The sequence below is a fragment of the Rhinolophus sinicus genome, chromosome 16 (genome assembly GCF_057876585.1).
Source record: "Rhinolophus sinicus isolate RSI-liver-muscle chromosome 16, RSI-T2T, whole genome shotgun sequence".
Classification (NCBI taxonomy): Eukaryota; Metazoa; Chordata; class Mammalia; order Chiroptera; family Rhinolophidae; genus Rhinolophus; species Rhinolophus sinicus.
Genome location: NC_142516.1, coordinates 425381 through 444314, shown reverse-complemented (window position 1 = coordinate 444314; position 18934 = coordinate 425381). Strand labels below are relative to the sequence as shown.

The window sequence follows — 18934 nt, the reverse complement described above, 5'->3', positions numbered from 1 at the left end:
CGTTTCATCAGAAAATGAGAGCAAAGTGTTATTGCGTGTTTTCTGACTCTGAACACATACATCGTACCAGTGATGCTAAGGAACTGGCAAATTCAATAGTGGCCGTGGCACAACATGCCCTTGTCTGTGGGAGGGAGTCAGGTGGGTCACAAACCCAGTTAGATGCTGGATTACTCGTGTCCACAGTCTGGAAGGTACTCAGTTCACGAAAGCCAGGATGAGGAAGTGTGATTAACCCGCCACACTGACATTTCAAGTTCACAGCGGCTAAGGCAACACAGCATACAGACCCGCCATCTGCAAAGCGGGCTAACAGCACTTCAGTGCCGTGTGAGGTGATCTTTTTAGAAGTTCACAGGAAACTACTGGTGTTACAAAGTAGCATTTGTAAAAAACACACCCTTTGTTTAGTTAATATAAATAACTACTTAAATAAGTAGGAAGAACTGAAAGTCAAATCCACATAAGAAAGGGAAACATTTGAGAGCTGGAGAGGCTCCTCGCACTGGCTTCCACCTGCTCCCTGTCAGACAGAATCACCATCGGGAAGGGCCCAGTAGGTAAGGTTTATTTAAGAAGTCAATAGCTTTCTTGCTGTTTACACAGTATGCCCCATAAGATGCACTGGGCCCTACACCGTAACCTGCACAGATTGGTAAGAATCTCCTGAGATGGTCTCAGGGCAGTCCATGCACAGCTGGTCTTCATGATTTCAAAGGAAGCACCCTCCCCCTTAGCTCAGCTGTTGTCCCACTTCCAGAGGTGAAGAACATGGTTGTAGAAAGAGCAAGTCGCTAGGAGGCTGATGTCCAAGTGGGCTGTTTCCAGACACGAGTCACTGTCACAGATTTTGGTCCCTGGGGTGTGTAGCCGGCTGCCACTTTTCGTGTCCTCTGTCAGTGGATGCACGGAAGTCCACCCCTTACCTCCACTGTGGAGCTTGGCCCGACTGTCTCCATCATGGTCCGCTAAGCGATCAAAAGACGGAGGTTCTAGCGACTGGCCTACAGCCTTGCGGTTATGGACCACATCTGCTGTCCTGGCCCCAAGGTTGCTATAGGCAGAGGACCCCAAGAGGAGTGACTGCTGGGTCTGCGGCAGAAGGTGGAAGTTGAGCCAGGACCAATCAGCTCCATACACCAATGAGTCTGGCAACGTGTAGGACGCAGAGACTGTGCATGCTTCCTGCTTCTCTGGAGTGAGACAGGAGAACACGGAAACAACGCTACTCAGTGTTGATCTTGTCACACCCAACTGATGGCCCCTGCCCACCCTCACAGGGAGACTGCCATGGGCAGCCACAATGTGTCAGAGGCGTCAGGGAGGTGTGGCCAGACAGCAGAGGGGAGCAGAGAACAGCTGGCAGCGAGTGCACTGAATCATCAGGCCACACGGGATCAAAAATTCCATAAGGTACAAACAGTACAAGCAAGCCACACTGATTGCAGTGCAATAAGATGAAAAATAACACCATCAAAATACAAAAAAGCCCTCTACCTAAAAATTTAAAAACATTCAACTAAACCACATGGGTAAAAGTGGAATTACAAATTGAAGTCACAGAATTTCTTTTAAAAAAATGAAATTACTTCACATCAGAACCTAAAAATGTGCTCAAATCAGAGAAAAAGTTAGACATAAAAACACTTAATACAAACAAAATAATAAAATTAAGTGAATTGCATTCCTAACTCAAAATGCCAGAGAAAGAACTGGGGACAAGGAGGAGGGAGACAAAGCTAAAAGGAAAAACTGATGAGACAGAACAGAAAAACCATACAACTAAGAAAAACTCAAAATCCTACTTCTTTAAAAGAAATAATAAGATAAACCTCTAGCTAACCTAATTAAGGAAAAAAGAACTTTACATATATACAGAGGGTGCCAAAAAAAATGTATACACATTTTTAGAAAGGAAAAAACTATTAAAATTGTGATAATATATACCAATAACAAAAGATGAATACAAGTCACATTTGACTTCTGCAATTACAAGAGGTGCTCAAAGTGGTTCCCATCAGCATTCAGACACTTCTGATGATGGCGAACTACTGCTTGAGCAACACTGACCAAAGTGTCCACTTGTATGTTTTTTGGCACCCCCGGTATATTCGTATATTTGCATAAATACACAAAACCTGACAAAGGGGAAATAACCATTAAAAAGAAGAAATTTTTTAAAAGCACGAATGGCTTTTTTATATGCTTTTATGCAAATGAGTTTCAAAATGTAGATGAAATGAGTAATAACCTAGGAAAATACAGTTCACCAAAACTGACCCCAGTAGGGACATAAAGTATAAACCAACTTTCATAGAAAAATATAAAGTTGTCAAGGAACGTCCACACAAAAATAGATCAGGCCCAGATAGACTCACAAGAGAATCTTACCAAATCTTGAAAGAAAAAATAATCCAAATGAACTAAAAATTATTCAAGAGAAAATGAAGAAAAAATTTCACACTTTTGCTTTTGATCTTCATATGAACCAAACAATCTGACATATAATCTTGCTAAAAATAGCACAAAAGAAAATTTGTGCCACTTTGAACATTAATGAAAAACCCTAAATAAGATACCACCCAGAGACAACGTTAAAAAGACCAAGTGGGGTTTATCCAGGAACACATTCCGTGAGGAAATCCATAAACAAATTCACCATTAATGAATCCAAGGGGAAAATGAGTCCAGTTCAACAGATATGCTAAAACCACTTGAGAAAACTTTAACAATTCCTGATTTTAAAAAAATGAAGAGGGGGGTGGGGGGTGGGAGATGAAGGTAAGGGGGATCAAATATATGGTGATGGAAGGAGAACTGACTCTGGGTGATGAACACACAATGGGATTTATAGATGATGTAATACAGAATTGTACACCTGAAATCTATGTAATTTTACTAACAATTGTCATCCCAATAAATTTAAAAAAACGAACAAGAATTTATGGACACTTCTTCAGCATGATAAACTGTACCTTTTGGCAGATGGCACATTTACTTGGAAAACACAGAATCAACGATAAAACTGACAGAAACAATTTATAAAATTTTTAGTAAGGCAGCAGGATATGAAATTATCAACAAAAAAACCCAATAGTTTTCAAATACTCAGACAATATCCAGTTAGAAGCTATAATGGAAGACAATATTGCTATTTTATTACAATAGCAACAAAAAGATAAACTATTTAGGAATAAAGTTAACGAGAAATGTACAATGTATACACACAGAAAGATGTGAAAAAATGGAAAGGTATCCCTCTTCTTGAGTAAGATAAAGATGGGAAGTTAAGTCAGATGTAAAGTTGATTTATATTTAATACAATCCTTATAAAGAACCAATAGACTGCTTTCTGGGACAAGTTGACATTCAAGTTCAAAATATAAGAATAGTCAGGAAATCCTGGAGAAGAGCCAGAAGAGGCAGTATCGCCACCATCACAAATACACCGCCACGCCTCCACAATTAAGGCAGTGGGACAGAACGGGGGACGAGAAACCAAAGAAGGTACGTGTGGCATCTCAATTCACTGGGAGCACATGGATTTTTCAATAAATGGTGTTGGGACAGCTCCACACACCACTGAGAAGAACACGAATCCAAGTTCTCACCGTAAAAAAGCAAAACTACACGAGTATGAGAAGAAAACACTGGTGATTCCTTTGTAACCTGCGTGTGGGAGGGTAAAGGCTTTTTAACTAAGGCTCAAAATCCAGATTCAATGAAAAACAATTACAAATTGGCTTAAAAACCAAAACAAAAACATTTTCATGGGGGGGAAAATCACCACAGGCAAAATCAAGACAGCAAACTGAGAGAAAATGTTTCCAACACACACCAGAGATAAAGGGCTAATGCCACTAACACGTAAGAACGCTATAAAACTGGGGGAGGAGGGGAGATAGGGGAGGGAAGACCAGAAAACAGAGAGGAAAACAGGCAAAAGACAGACAAAGATAATTCACAAAAGCAAAAATATAAAACCAGCCCTTCAACATATGAAAACCTATTCAGTTTTGAGACGTGCAAATTGAAACTAGCCGGAGAGGCCATTTCTCGGTGTCAGGTGCAGCACTCCCCAAGCTGGTCAACACACCCTCCGCAGGGCTGTGGGGAAGCAGGCATTGTCACACGTGGCTGGTGATGCAGTGAAATCTGAGACACATCCTCTGACTCTGCGCCCACACCTAGGCACTAACCCAAACAATACACCTCTGACCAAACGAAAACACAAGGGAGCATTCTATGGAACTGCAAAATAGTGGAAACAACTCCAATTGTCACACAGAAAACCGCATGAGAAAACCACGGTCTACCCACCACTCAGTGGGTGCTACGTAACTTTAAAGAACGAGGGAGGTTGCTATAAACTGGTACGTATTTTCAATGAAATGAAGCAAACACAGAAGAGTGTGTGAAGAATACCTTTGTATAAGAAAGGAGACGTACGAGTACACAGGTACACACACAAACACACACACACACAACGCACGCACGCACGTTTGTGCAAAAAAATTATAACCCAAACCTAACAAAATGTGTCGTCCACAGGAGGTGAGTGGGGACAAGGTAAGGGAGGGACTTTGAAACACAATTTTAACTGCTAGAATACTGTCAATGTTTTTACAAATTCAAAGATAAAAAGTGGGCCGGCCCAGTGGCTCAGGTGGTTGGAACGCCATGCTCCTAACACCGAGGCATTAGGTCGCCGGTTCAATTCCCACATGGTCCAGGGAGCTGCGCCATACAACTAGACTGAGAAACAATGGCTTAAAAAACCAGGGGGCGGGGGTGAAAAAAAAAAAATCAAAAGTGAATCAATAAGGATGAAGAAAAAAATCCTTCAATAAATAACAATAAACCTAATTGTATTTCGAATAGCCACCCAGAAAGAAAACAGCCAACCCAGGTAACTTCTGAGCACAGCACTCTGACGCCGTGAGATCAATCTGACAGAAGAACCGCAGTGTCGGGGGTTCACTCTGTGCTCCTTTCCGTGTGGCCCCAGCAGCGTGAGAGGAACGTGGCGGGAGGCACATGAGGAATGTTTGCTGGGAGCTGGGGTTTTCCCTGGAGGAGGGAGACACATGGAACGGGGGGGCAGGCGAGAACCCCATGGGGCAGGAACAGAGTGAGAGGTGTCATTATGAACTGATGTAAGACACGCGTACACATACACATATGCACATACAGAGGACACCCCAGAGACTACAAGCACAAGTGACCAGATCATGAATTCTAAACACCAGTCACCACTGAGGGGACCCAGGTCTCTGTGGAGAAGTGGCCGCTCCAGGCTGGGGGACGTGACAGGTAAACTACGAAACGAGCCTGGGGTCGCTGGTGCCAACTAAGAGCATCAGAAATCAGCAAGGATAGATGACAGGGACAGAGCAGACAGCTCCAAGGGTCCCCACGGGGAAACTGGGACGAGGGGACATTGTGACAAACAAAGACATAATGGATTATGACCCACTGAACAACAAAAACCCACGAATGTATATGGACATCAAATAAACACAGACAGACAGACAGGAGAACAGAAAGCTCTTCCTTACAACAGCATTAATTAAAAATGGAGGGAAAAAACTGTAGAAAGAATGATAACAAAAAATCCCCTTTTTGCAATGACAGCAATAAATTATCCCGAAAGGAATCAAAGGGATTGAGGGACAGTGTGAAGAGGACACAGGTCAGAGTCACAGCACAGACTGCAGTTAATCAGAGAGGGATGACCGTAACTGCACGGGGAGAAAGCCGGGAGACCACCGCAGCCAAGTGATCAAACAAATAGCTTAAAGGGACAAAGTGGCGTCATGTGCCTCTGACACAACACACTCAGGAGAGCACAATGGCATTTTCCTAACGTTCCTGACAAACGCAGACCCAACACAGGACACTCATTTCAGAGTCGAGGCTGTGAACAGACTAAAAGCACAAGAAGGAAGAAGGGGGTCACGCCAACAGCAACCGCAGGAGAGCTGGGGCTCGGGCGGCTCTAACGTCAGAGGACAGACTGCAGGCAAAGCTATGAGTTACTAGAGGCAGAGGGACGCCTGGAAGGACGAGGCTGCTGCATCAGGAAAACAGCACACAGGGAGCCCAGCTCCACGAGCAGGGCCTGACTGTCCCACGCTGGCGGCCAGGCCTGCAACAGCGCGCGTCCCATGCAGACGGGCCAGCAAGGACACAGACAGCTTGGCCGACGCCTGTTACGAGCCCAAGAGCATGGCCACCGGCACACACCACCTGCTGGGCCACCAAAAAGGTATCCACAAGTGATGGGACCAGAGATCAGTAACGGAAGGAAATAAATCCAGGCACTTGCAACGTGGAGATTAAATAGCATGCTCCTAAACGACCCAGAAGTGGAAGCAGATGTGACAGGGGACACCAGGACACAGCTAGGGATGAGGAGGACGACATTCTGGAACATGTGGTCGCAGGGAAGGCAGGGCTGGGAAGGCAACCACCCTGAATTCACCAACATGACCAAAGGAGGACGGCCCAAGGGTTCACAAAACAAAGAGCAATGATAGCTGGGAAGGGACACTGACGGCAAAAGGATGGGGGCTGAGGGGCTGGAAAGGCAAGGCTTCCATCGCTCTGTGTGGAGGGCATCAGGCACTGACAGTGACAGGAAGAGGGGAGCTGAGCCTAGCTGGGACAGTGACGAGGTCCTGGCTGGGGAAGACCAAGAACCTGCCGGAGCGTAAGCTTCAGTGAGGCCCTCCCTGCAGGGCGACAGTCTCCCTGCAGCCACGCTTTGTGGGTCCAGCCCAGAAAGTGTGAGAAAGGCAGCGAGGAGGAGAGTCGGAGCGTGCTTTGTGCTTGGACACCAGCCCAGTAGGAGGACCAGGCAGAGGTGGGCCAAACACGGTTATGACAGTGACAAATGCATGGACCGCTGCAGTGAGGGACGCACTGGGACAACAGAGCCGGTCAGGAGACCGTGGTCACAGGTCAGTGTGCTACTGAGACTTTGTGACTGGCTCAGCCGGTTGGCGCAGCCGTTGGGTGTGGGGGGAGGGGACCTAGGGTGTGAACCTGGGAATGGTGGGGGAGGGGAGGAAGCTGGGACCCCCCCACCCCCAGCCCAGCTGCCCCGGCCCCCTCACCTATTGCCTTCTCGCAGTTGAAGATCCTGAAGCCTCCGTGCATGCACGCTGCCAGGAGCAGGTGGCGGTGGAAAGGGTGCCACCTGAGCCTCCACACGCCGCCCTGCACAGCCATGTCTGCAAGGGGCTGCCGCATGTTCCGAGTGTCCCACAGCAGGACGTGCTCGTCATAGCTGAAACCCACCGACCAGACAGTGTGCTCCCCAAGGCTCCTAGGTGGCAGGGGACATCTCCCAGGGACACCCACCCCACTCATCCCTCCAGGACAAAGCCCCGTTTCCTACACCCTGGTTTGAGAGCAGGCCCAATTAAACATCGCAGTGGTCAACCGACGAAGGCAGTGGAAGACGCCAGGAGGACCCGGGGGACCGCCTGGGGACTCACCTTCCTGTGGCCAAGAGGTCCTCCCGGTGGGGGCTGCTCTGGATGCTGCACACGCCCATGGAGTGTCTGTGAGTAGAAGGGAGACTCGGCGAGCACCAGGAAGGGGACTTCTCAGCGGGAAGTGATGAGGGGGGCGGGAGGGCTCACACGTCCATACTAGCCCTTCACGCCTTACCTCTTGCTGCTGAATATGGATGTGTCAGGTGTCCTGGTGTCCCAGCCTTTCAAAAGGCCATCGTCCCCACCTGTGTGGAAACAGAAACACCCACCAACAATGGCACTGATGCTAGGAAGCAGCCTGTCTTCCTAGCATGTCTGGGAGGGAATGCGTGTCTGGAGGAAATTCCTGTGGGTGACTTCCAAGACGGTTTCGGGTTGGCACCAGGCAGAAGAGCCCCAGTGACAGCACCTCAGAAACAGTCACCCCGGTATCTACTGTGTCTTTAGACTTGAAGAGGATACCTGCAGCGCAGAAGGGAAAGACTGACGGGCTCTGCCTACAGGAACCCAAGGGAAAACCAGGAAGTGGTGGGGCAGAATCACTGGTCACACATGGCTGAGCTGCCTCCCGTGCAGGCTCCAGCATTACACACCTGGCTGCCAGGACCAGAGTCGAGACAGCAAGGAACACAGGACAGGAACTCCATGCAGGAGGCAGCAAACAGGAAGACTTCCTAAGGTTCTGGAACCTTCAGCACACCCCCATAGGTTTTCAAGGGAAATGCGCTATGTAACCTTACAGTAAAAAGGACGCCTTGCTCGTTTGGGGGGTATTGAAAGGATAAGAATTGGGGAGTTGACACTCACAACCAGTCTGTGAAGAAAAGCAACACCAAGTCACTGGGTGACAGTGGTGATCTTGAAGGAAGGAAGGAAAGGCTGAAGAGCAGGGTTCCCAGGGAGTGTCAAAAGGAGCAAAGGAAAATGCCTAGGCCTGACCATCCATCCAGTCACCTTCCACTTAACCACTCACCCATCTAACAAGTACTTACCGAGCACCCTACAGTCTGTGTAACAGATGTGAGGTACTTACTGAGCGCCCTACAGTCCCTGTAACAGATGTGAGATACTTACTGAGCGCCCTACAGTCCCTGTAACAGATGTGAGGTACTTACTGAGCGCCCTACAGTCCGTGTAACAGACGTGAGAGGTACTTACTGAGTGCCCTACAGTCCCTGTAACAGATGTGAGGTACTTACTGAGCGCCCTACAGTCCCTGTAACAGATGTGAGGTACTTACTGAGCGCCCTACAGTCCCTGTAACAGATGTGAGGTACTTACTGAGCGCCCTACAGTCCCTGTAACAGACGTGAGAGGTACTTACTGAGTGCCCTACAGTCCCTGTAACAGATGTGAGGTACTTACTGAGTGCCCTACAGTCCCTGTAACAGATGTGAGGTACTTACTGAGCGCCCTACAGTCTAACAGATGTGGGGTACTTACTGAGCGCCCTACAGTCCCTGTAACAGATGTGAGGTACTTACTGAGCGCCCTACAGTCCCTGTAACAGATGTGAGGTACTTACTGAGCGCCCTACAGTCCCTGTAACAGATGTGAGGTACTTACTGAGCGCCCTACAGTCCCTGTAACAGATGTGAGGTACTTACCGAGCACCCTACAGTCTGTGTAACAGATGTGAGGTACTTACTGAGCGCCCTACAGTCCCTGTAACAGACGTGAGAGGTACTTACTGAGTGCCCTACAGTCCCTGTAACAGATGTGAGGTACTTACTGAGCGCCCTACAGTCCCTGTAACAGATGTGAGGTACTTACTGAGCGCCCTACAGTCTGTGTAACAGATGTGAGGTACTTACTGAGCGCCCTACAGTCCCTGTAACAGACGTGAGAGGTACTTACTGAGTGCCCTACAGTCCCTGTAACAGATGTGAGGTACTTACTGAGTGCCCTACAGTCCCTGTAACAGATGTGAGGTACTTACTGAGCGCCCTACAGTCTAACAGATGTGGGGTACTTACTGAGCGCCCTACAGTCCCTGTAACAGATGTGAGGTACTTACTGAGCGCCCTACAGTCCCTGTAACAGACGTGAGAGGTACTTACTGAGTGCCCTACAGTCCCTGTAACAGATGTGAGGTACTTACTGAGTGCCCTACAGTCCCTGTAACAGATGTGAGGTACTTACTGAGCGCCCTACAGTCTAACAGATGTGGGGTACTTACTGAGCGCCCTACAGTCCCTGTAACAGATGTGAGGTACTTACTGAGCGCCCTACAGTCCCTGTAACAGATGTGAGGTACTTACTGAGCGCCCTACAGTCCGTGTAACAGATGTGAGGTACTTACTGAGCGCCCTACAGTCCCTGTAACAGATGTGAGGTACTTACCGAGCACCCTACAGTCTGTGTAACAGATGTGAGGTACTTACTGAGCGCCCTACAGTCCCTGTAACAGACGTGAGAGGTACTTACTGAGTGCCCTACAGTCCCTGTAACAGATGTGAGGTACTTACTGAGCGCCCTACAGTCCCTGTAACAGATGTGAGGTACTTACTGAGCGCCCTACAGTCTGTGTAACAGATGTGAGGTACTTACTGAGCGCCCTACAGTCCCTGTAACAGACGTGAGAGGTACTTACTGAGTGCCCTACAGTCCCTGTAACAGATGTGAGGTACTTACTGAGTGCCCTACAGTCCCTGTAACAGATGTGAGGTACTTACTGAGCGCCCTACAGTCTAACAGATGTGGGGTACTTACTGAGCGCCCTACAGTCCCTGTAACAGATGTGAGGTACTTACTGAGCGCCCTACAGTCCCTGTAACAGATGTGAGGTACTTACTGAGTGCCCTACAGTCCCTGTAACAGATGTGAGGTACTTACTGAGCGCCCTACAGTCCGTGTAACAGACGTGAGGTACTTACTGAGCGCCCTACAGTCCGTGTAACAGATGTGAGGTACTTACCGAGCGCCCTACAGTCCGTGTAACAGATGTGAGGTACTTACCGAGCACCCTACAGTCCCTGTAACAGATGTGAGGTACTTACCGAGCACCCTACAGTCCCTGTAACAGATGTGAGGTACTTACTGAGCGCCCTACAGTCCGTGTAACAGACGTGAGGTACTTACTGAGCGCCCTACAGTCCGTGTAACAGATGTGGGGTACTTACTGAGCGCCCTACAGTCCCTGTAACAGATGTGAGGTACTTACTGAGTGCCCTACAGTCCCTGTAACAGATGTGAGGTACTGAGCGCCCTACAGTCTGTGTAACAGATGTGGGGTACTTACTGAGCGCCCTACAGTCCCTGTAACAGATGTGAGGTACTTACTGAGCGCCCTACAGTCCCTGTAACAGATGTGAGGTACTTACTGAGCGCCCTACAGTCCCTGTAACAGATGTGAGGTACTTACTGAGTGCCCTACAGTCCCTGTAACAGATGTGAGGTACTTACTGAGCGCCCTACAGTCCGTGTAACAGATGTGAGGTACTTACTGAGCGCCCTACAGTCCGTGTAACAGATGTGAGGTACTTACCGAGCACCCTACAGTCCCTGTAACAGATGTGAGGTACTTACCGAGCACCCTACAGTCCCTGTAACAGATGTGAGGTACTTACTGAGCGCCCTACAGTCCGTGTAACAGACGTGAGGTACTTACTGAGCGCCCTACAGTCCGTGTAACAGATGTGAGGTACTTACTGAGCGCCCTACGGTCCCTGTAACAGATGTGAGGTACTTACCGAGCGCCCTACAGTCCGTGTAACAGATGTGAGGTACTTACTGAGCGCCCTACAGTCCGTGTAACAGACGTGAGGTACTTACTGAGCGCCCTACAGTCCCTGTAACAGATGTGAGGTACTTACTGAGCGCCCTACAGTCCGTGTAACAGACGTGACCAGTACAGGATAAATACAACCCATACTAAAGTGAAGCAGCAGAATCCGTCCATTCAGGCATGAAGCCTGCACGTGAGCCTCACGTGTGCGCTGCCATCTGCGGCAAATTCACAGCGAGGTGTGGCTTCCTCACACACCTGCATCCCACGCCTTTCTGTCACACTCTATACCAACACCAGGACTCTGCTGACCAACCCCACACCCGGCCCTGTCCTGACGTCGTCTGAATCCTTGTCATCCATCACCCCAACAACAGGTCTCCACCCCCGTTGCCTGGCCCCGCCTCAGCCTGCCTCAGCACGGGGCTGGTGCCCACGGAGTACCCACCTGAGTACCAGCACCTACATTCCACTCATGAACCAGAGAGAGCCTCTTACATTTAACACCTAAGTCAGGACATGGCATCGCGGTTCCGTTCTCCGCAACAGCCGCTGTTCCATGCTGAGCAGGGCCCATCCTTCCCGTGACCTGGCCCGTGCCCCCGGCCTCACCTTGCGTTCTGACAGCCCCTTGTGTACTGTGGCCAGGCTGGCAACTCACCACTCTCCCGCCACACCAGGCCCACTCCTGCTGTAGGCTTTGGCCTGCACAGCCATGGTCTGTGACAGGCTGCAGCTGTCCCCAGCACCCCAACCCCTTTCTTCTCTCCAAAGAATCTCTCACCTCTGACCCACTGTGCAGGTTCCATGTTTACTGTGTCTTATGTGTGGTGTTCACTGTCTGTGTCCTTCCACTCAGTATGAGCTCAATGTCTCCTGTTCACTGACGTGCCCCAAGCACCTAGAACAGAGCCTGGCACATAGTACGTGCTCAATAAACACATGCTGAGTAAGTGAATCCGTCCTAAGTGGTTAAATCATGTCCCTGGTACACCTGTTCTCTGAGTTAGCTAAGCCTCAAGGTAGGAGCGCTGATCCAAGAATGAGCGACCTCAAAAAATTCAGTCTGCACTGTTTGCACCAACACTGTTTTGAGGGTGTCCCTCAAATAATGCCCACAGGACCCTGCCCTCAGGGAGGTGGCACCAAGCACAGCACCGTATCTCAGATGCACACGGGCATCATGACTGATGATGGGCCAGAGCCGGCCAGCATTTATGGACAGGTTTTAAGCTGAGCCCTCCCAGAACAGCAGCAGCAGCTGTGAGGGAGTCAGCACGAGGTTGGACACAGAGACTGCAGAGAACACAGATGTCTGAGGGCAAAGAGGGCTCCCTGGAAATAGGCACAAGAGGCCTAGCCCGAAGTGTGCAGACCCCAGACATCGTCGGGTGTCCTGAGTAGGAGCTGCCAAGGGGCTGCACCGCGACTGGGGGCCATAAAGTTGGGGTGTTTTTAAAGCCATCGCTCTTGCTGGGAGAGTCAGGACTGAACACAGGGCCATCACTTAGCGCTCTGCTGTGACAAACAAGATGAAACGGTGGCCCAGACAGGTGAGAAGAAAAAGAGATGCCAATTGTGAGATGCTGAAAAGAGAAAATCAACAAGATGTGGACTCAGGACAGGGGTGAGGGGACAGAGGTGTCCGATTTGGGCCACCAGACCTTGTCCTGTGGTCGGGCCGTTAGAGGGGAGCCCCCACAGGAGTGCTGGGCAGCGGGCAAGACAAATGGGTCGAGAGCTCAGAAGGAAAGGTCAGGCCACCAAATGCAGCTGTTTCTGGAGGAGCGACCACAGCTGGAGTCAGCGGGGCAGCGCGAGACGAGAACCCGACAGAGGCCCAAGGACAGTGGACAGCGAGCAGGCCCGGCAGGTCTGGATGAAGAGTGACCTGACAGGTACCATACGAGACAGCCGCGCTGTGACCACGCAGGGACAAGGGTGGGGACAGAGGGCCAGGCACGAACACTGCTGAGAGGCCAAGTGGAGGGAAGCCCAAGGCGCTGGAGGAAGAGAGTCCTGCTGGGTGGTGACACCGTGCAGCCTCCGTGGGCACCCAGCGCTGCCCTGACCGCTCCCCTCCACGGCCTTCAGCGCACTCCCAGCAACTGGACGGAGGAGGGAGTGGGGGGCCCTTTCTTTGTCCCTCTGCAAATGCTGTGGCTCCTCAAAGACCAAGGCCTCCCACCTCCCACGAGTGACCATCTGGGCCAGAGAAGTTGGCCAGAGCCACCCTGCTCCTGGGGCCACTTGTCCCACACACAAATCCACCTCGCAATAGCGGGAAGTGGATCCTCTCTCTTGCTTCTTTCTCTTGAGGACAGCAAACTGTCTCCAAAAAGAGAGCAGCAAACCCAACATCAGCATGACTGTCAGTGCTGGACCCAGAAGTACCAGGTGAAAGCGGGGGAGCCTCTGCTGAGATCCCTGGAGCAAGGATTTGACACAGAGAAGCAGGGCTCCTGCTGCTCCAACCGGGGGCAACGCCACTGAGACCCCGCGATGCCTGCAGCCAACTGCGCTCTGCTAAGCAGTGGACAGCTTTCGCCCCACAAAAGGCCTTCCGGATGCCAATGGGGGAGTCACGGCCTTGTCGGCCTCACTGGCTCCCCGCCCCCCAGCAAGCCTTCAGAGAAGGGAGTGTGACAGCGTGCTAGCCGCGTGCTCCCTCCCTCACGGGGCTGGTGCCCACGGAGTACCCACCTGAGTACACGATTTCTGTCTGCCAGTAGTTGAAAGCAGCGATCCAGGCCTCGAAGTGATGGGCCTGCCACGTGGCTACACCCTGCAGTCCAGGCCCCGCCTCAGTCACTTTCAAGAGGTGGAGTTGCCCCCTGGAGTCACTGCTGATGATTTTAAGGGGCTGGTCACAGGTCCTAGACACAGGGGACCCATGGACATTACATGCAGACCCAAACTCATCACCCACTTCTGGTTCCCAATGCTGACGTTTCATGCCCCCACGACACCTCATGGGAGAGGCTCTTGAGGGACCTGGTACAGGGACACGGCTCTTAAGAGGCTGGCATGGGCATCTGGCAGAGACCGAAGCTACCACTTAGCTTGTCAAAACAAATCAGTGACAGCGTCTCCTGATGAGAACACTGTCCCATTTATCTAAACGGCTAGCACCAGTCCTTTTAGATACAAACTGGCAGAGCCACAGTCAAGGCCAGCACAAGTGGCTTTAATTTTCTCATGCGTGAAACTTGGAATGGCCCATCCCTGGCACGGGCCCTCACCTGCCAGCTTTCCCCGTGGACCAGTCCAGAGACAAGGCCAGACACTGCTTCTCCAAGGCAAAGCTGGAAAACGGCTGCAGCGTGTACGTGTTCTACTGGAGAGAAAGGGGCGCCATCAAAGGGGAACAGCCCAGGACCCTGAGATTCTTCCTCTGCTTCATGTATGCGCTCCCAGGTGAACGCATGTGTCAGCCATCGTCAGAGCAGAGCCTGAGGATGCTGGAGAATTGGTCCCTGCCCTGCGGGAGCACACATGGTATGCCTGTAGGGCAAGCAGGTCTCTCTCCGTTTCAGACCTGGTGCTATCCATGCCTCCTGGTCACGTGACACACACTCTCTACCTCTCCGGGCCTCCAGGGAGGCTGGAGTCGGAGGCAACGGCAACTTTCCTCAGGTCCCCTTTCAGAAGCCACCAGCAGCCATGAAAACCTTACTTCTCTTTTCTAAGGTCTGTGTAGTTTTCTCACCCAAGCCACCTGGAAAGTGCCCCGCTCCACGACTCCCAGCGCCTCCCTGCTCACCTGCTCCTGCCTCAAACCAGCCTCAGACATCTCGTTCCTAAAGCAGGGCTGCGGCTTGCAGCTGGCCTCAGGCAAGGGCCTTTCCATACAAGCCTTCGGGCCCCTGCTCCACGCCTCCTGGCACTGCTGTCTGTGTCCCCAGAGGCAGGTGCAATCCTATGGGCGGTTCACTGCTAGCCTCTGCAGGACTGCCGGCACCAACACCCAGTGCTGTCATTTCACAGACACGGTACAGGGCTGCTGTCAAATGCTTGTGGGGGTGGGGGGTGGGGGGGGGAGATGAGGGTAAGGGGGATCGAATATATGGTGATGGAAGGAGAACTGACTCTGGGTGATGAACACACAATGGGATTTATAGATGATGTAATACAGAATTGTACACCTGAAATCTATGTAATTTTACTAACAATTGTCATCCCAATAAATTTAATAAATAAAAAAAATGCTTGTGAGAGTCACGGCGATCGTGCGCTCTCCTAGCCGTCGGTGAGAGGTAGCACTCCCAAGGGGAAGCCACCGCCACTCTTTCTAGCCGTCGGTGAGAGGTAGCACTCCCAAGGGGAAGCCACCGCCACTCTTTCCCAAGGGGAAGCCACCACCATTCTTTCTCAGGGGGAAGCCACCGCCACTCTTTCCCAGGGGGAAGCCACTGCCACTCTTTCCCGGGGGAAGCCACTTCTATTCTTGGTCCCAGCACCATCAACCCTGCAACGCTGGTCCTTAGAGAACTTTCAGGTCATTGACAGGTAAGTGAACAGCCTGTCACTTCAGCTCTTCTGCAGGTGACATATAAGGTCACCTCTGGAGTTAGATGCAGAACGCTGTGCTTTAAAATAGACATGCTGCCTTAGAACATTTCATGAAAAAGTTGATCACTGCACAGAAACCAACCTAGAAAAACGCTTGTAGGAACACAGCCTCCCCTCCCCAGCCCTGTCCATTTGCGTTCCTCCCACCCCCACAACGCTGGCCTCATCACTGACCTCGGACCCCACCAAGCGGAGCAGCTCTATGGACCCGCCAGCATCCGCCACACCCAGGAGGGCATGGCCGGCCACCCGGATATGGCACCTGAGGAGAGAGTTCACATCCAGTCAAGATACGGGGTCTGCCCAGAGCATCATGCACCCCAGTATTTATCTCTGACGTCTCGGCTGCTACACTGGGCTGGAGGCCACAGCCGTTCCAACGAGATTCCCACTTATGAACCAAACACGGGCATCACTGATCCGTGATACTAGCTCCAGGGACCCGCCAAAGAAGATGGGCCCCAAGTCGGCAGCATCCTGCCAGGGGCAGCGGGTGCGCAGGGCAGTGAAGTGAACCTGCAGGTCACACCTCTCCCGACATGCCTCCCGGCAGCAGGCTCCCCTGACCAAGTCACAGGCACCACGATAAACCCCAGCCCTGTGGCGTGTTACCAGAAGTGTACCATTTCATGTCCAGGATGGCAGCAGTATCTCTTCTCTGGATCTCAATGAGAGGGCAAGCACTGCTGTCCTCACTCAGGCTGTACAGGTAGAGACGGCCTAGGCGGACCTGAGGCTCGTCAGCGTCTGGGGCACTCTGCAGGAAAGGCAGATGCGTCCTCTGAGGGCAGAACGGGATGCTGGGCATGGGAACGGGATGGAGGCGGGGAAGAAGAGAGACTGGCACTGAACTGTGTGTGCCAGACGAGTATGCACAGAGCTGCTCCTAACCCGGCTAACGGGCCGGCTGTGCCCAGGGTCCCCACAGGACCCCATCTACCGGGCACAGCCCCGGCTCAGGCCTGCTGCTGCCCTGCCAGCTCTCACCCTTAAGCGTCCTGGTCTGGATCCACACCGAGGCTTCGCTAGACTAGGTCCAGCCCTGAAATCCCATCGCCTCTGTACTCTGGGCTTCACCCCTACACTGGGGCCACGCCTGCACTCAGGCGACATTCTGTTCCCGAGGCGCCCGTTCCTAACCTCCATCCCGACCACAAGGCCAGTGCGCATCTCCGCCTCCTGAGACCCCCACGCGACTCCTGGCTCAGCGTCCGCCGCAGCGGGCCGGCGAGGTGTGGACGCCGGCCGGGCTCCGCCTCTGTGGGCCTCACCGCCCCCCGAGCCTCCCAGGAGCCGGGACTGCGCTACTCGGCCGCGCCCGGGGAGCGTGCGCCTGGGCCCGCGGCGGCCCGCGTGGCGGGCGTGCGCACCTCACTCTGCGCGTGTGCGGGCTCGTGCTGCGGCTTCCGCAGCTGGTAGGTGCCGCAGGCCAGCAGGCGCCGGCAGCCCTCCAGCGGGCACCACTCCACCGAGTCCGCGGTGAACTCCGTGTCCACTGCCTGCAGCGGCCGGACGCCGCCGCCCGGCGTCCCAGAGTCGCAGGACGCGGCCGGGCGCCGCAGGCGGGCGGACGAGGCCCGGTTGCCAGCCAGGGTCGAGGACGGCGGCCGGACGGCGGTGAAAGCAGGCTCGGGGCTGGAGGTGGGGACGCGGCGGCGGAGGGGAACGCACGACCCGGGGCAGGTACAGCTCCGCTTCCGCAGTCACCTCCTCCCGGCTCCTTCCGGGGCGGGACTTCCGGCCGCCGTTGCGGCCGGGCTGACGCGCCCCCTGCCGGCCCGCGGACTTCCACGGGCCCCACGTGCCCGGCCGCGCCCCCGGCCCTGGCCGCCAGTCTGGGGGGCTTGGAGAGCACGGCCCAGTGTCGCGCACCGAATGGCGGGAGAGCTGGGCCCTGTGAAGGGGAGCAGAGGAGTTGGGAGGAAAGCGGGGCATGGACGTGGGGGCGCGCCAAGGGCTTGGGCATTCAGGTAGCCGAGTCCAAGGTCGGCCCAAAAGGGGCTGGGCCTCGGCTGCCCTCCGTACCTCGAGTGCACCCACTGAGGCCAGACGTGCGGCGCATGGGCGGGCGCACAGACCTGCCTGCCAGGACAGCAGAGGAAGTGCAGGGCCAGCGCGGGGTGCCTGATGTGAGCCGCAGGGCCCTGGCAGGAGGCGTGGGCAGGCGGTGGCGAGGGGGCGGGGCTGAACAGGGGCCCCAAGAGCCGGCATCAGACCGACGGCAGGGGCGGCCGGCCAGCTAGGTTTGGGATGGAAAGGAGGAGAGCCGGCACAGCCATGGTCTGATTTGGGAGATTAAGCAGATGAGGACACCATTCAAGAAAACTAGTGTGCTCTGCACAGCAGGTTAGGGTTACGCACGTGGTGGACATGTTATGGATTGAATTGTGTCCCTCCCAAAGAGATGATTAAGTCCCACACCGCCACAGAAGGTGACCTTTGGAGGTGGTCTCTGCGGAGGTGATCCAGTTAAAATGAGGCCATGGGAGGGAGGAGGCTAATCCCACAGGAGTGCTGTCTTCATGAAGGGGAACTGGTGAGGGACACCTCCAGAGGGGAGACAGTGAAGGCAGAAGATCTATTGGTGATGCATCTACCGAACAACAAATGCCTGAGGCTGCCACAAGCCAGCGCAGGCCTGGGACGCACCTTGCCTTAGGCCTGCAGAGGGAGTGTGGGGCTGCCCAACACCTTGATTTGAGCCCCTGCCTCCAGAAGGAAACGTTTTAAGCTCCTCCGTTGGTGATACTTTGCGATGGTAGAACCCTGACGTCCACATGGATACCTGGGTATTCAGCCAGCAGTTTTAAAGCGGGGCTGTGGCTACAAACAGACATTAATCAGCAGCTCGGATGGAAGCTGGAGCAGGGAAGCAGAAAGGGATGGCTGGGAAGCAGCAGGACATTCTGAAGAGGCTGAACCCCCCTATCTGGTACAAAAGGCTCAGGTCCAGCAGCCCCACGCCACGTTCCACACAGGTTAGAAACAAGCCCCACATTTTAAACATCTGGAGGTTGAACTAGCATAGACGCTGTCAGGTTTATGGCTACAAGACCCAGAGGTTGAGCCACCAGAAAAGAAACCAGGGACTGGGTACCAGGGGACAAGGGAAGCAAACGGGTAAAAATGGGGA

At 52.8% G+C, this 18934-nt stretch overlaps 1 protein-coding gene across 2 annotated transcripts; it reads right to left on the bottom strand.

Moving 5' to 3' along the window:
- Positions 1-547: 547 nt before the first annotated feature.
- On the bottom strand, positions 548-17782 carry DPH7 (diphthamide biosynthesis 7). 2 transcript variants are annotated; one of them, XM_074331439.2, is made up of 9 exons: positions 17172-17782; positions 16425-16601; positions 15976-16063; positions 14472-14563; positions 13933-14105; positions 7678-7747; positions 7503-7568; positions 7119-7291; positions 548-1193 (listed from the first exon to the last, which is right to left on the bottom strand). In XM_074331439.2, exons 1-9 carry the CDS (start codon positions 17765-17767, stop codon positions 739-741), a joined length of 1890 nt encoding a protein of 629 aa, XP_074187540.2. In that variant the 5' UTR covers positions 17768-17782; the 3' UTR covers positions 548-738. The 2 variants fall into 2 exon arrangements, with proteins under 2 accessions (XP_074187540.2, XP_074187542.2); XM_074331441.2 differs by lacking the exon at positions 7119-7291 and having other exon boundaries at positions 986-1193.
- Positions 17783-18934: the final 1152 nt, after the last annotated feature.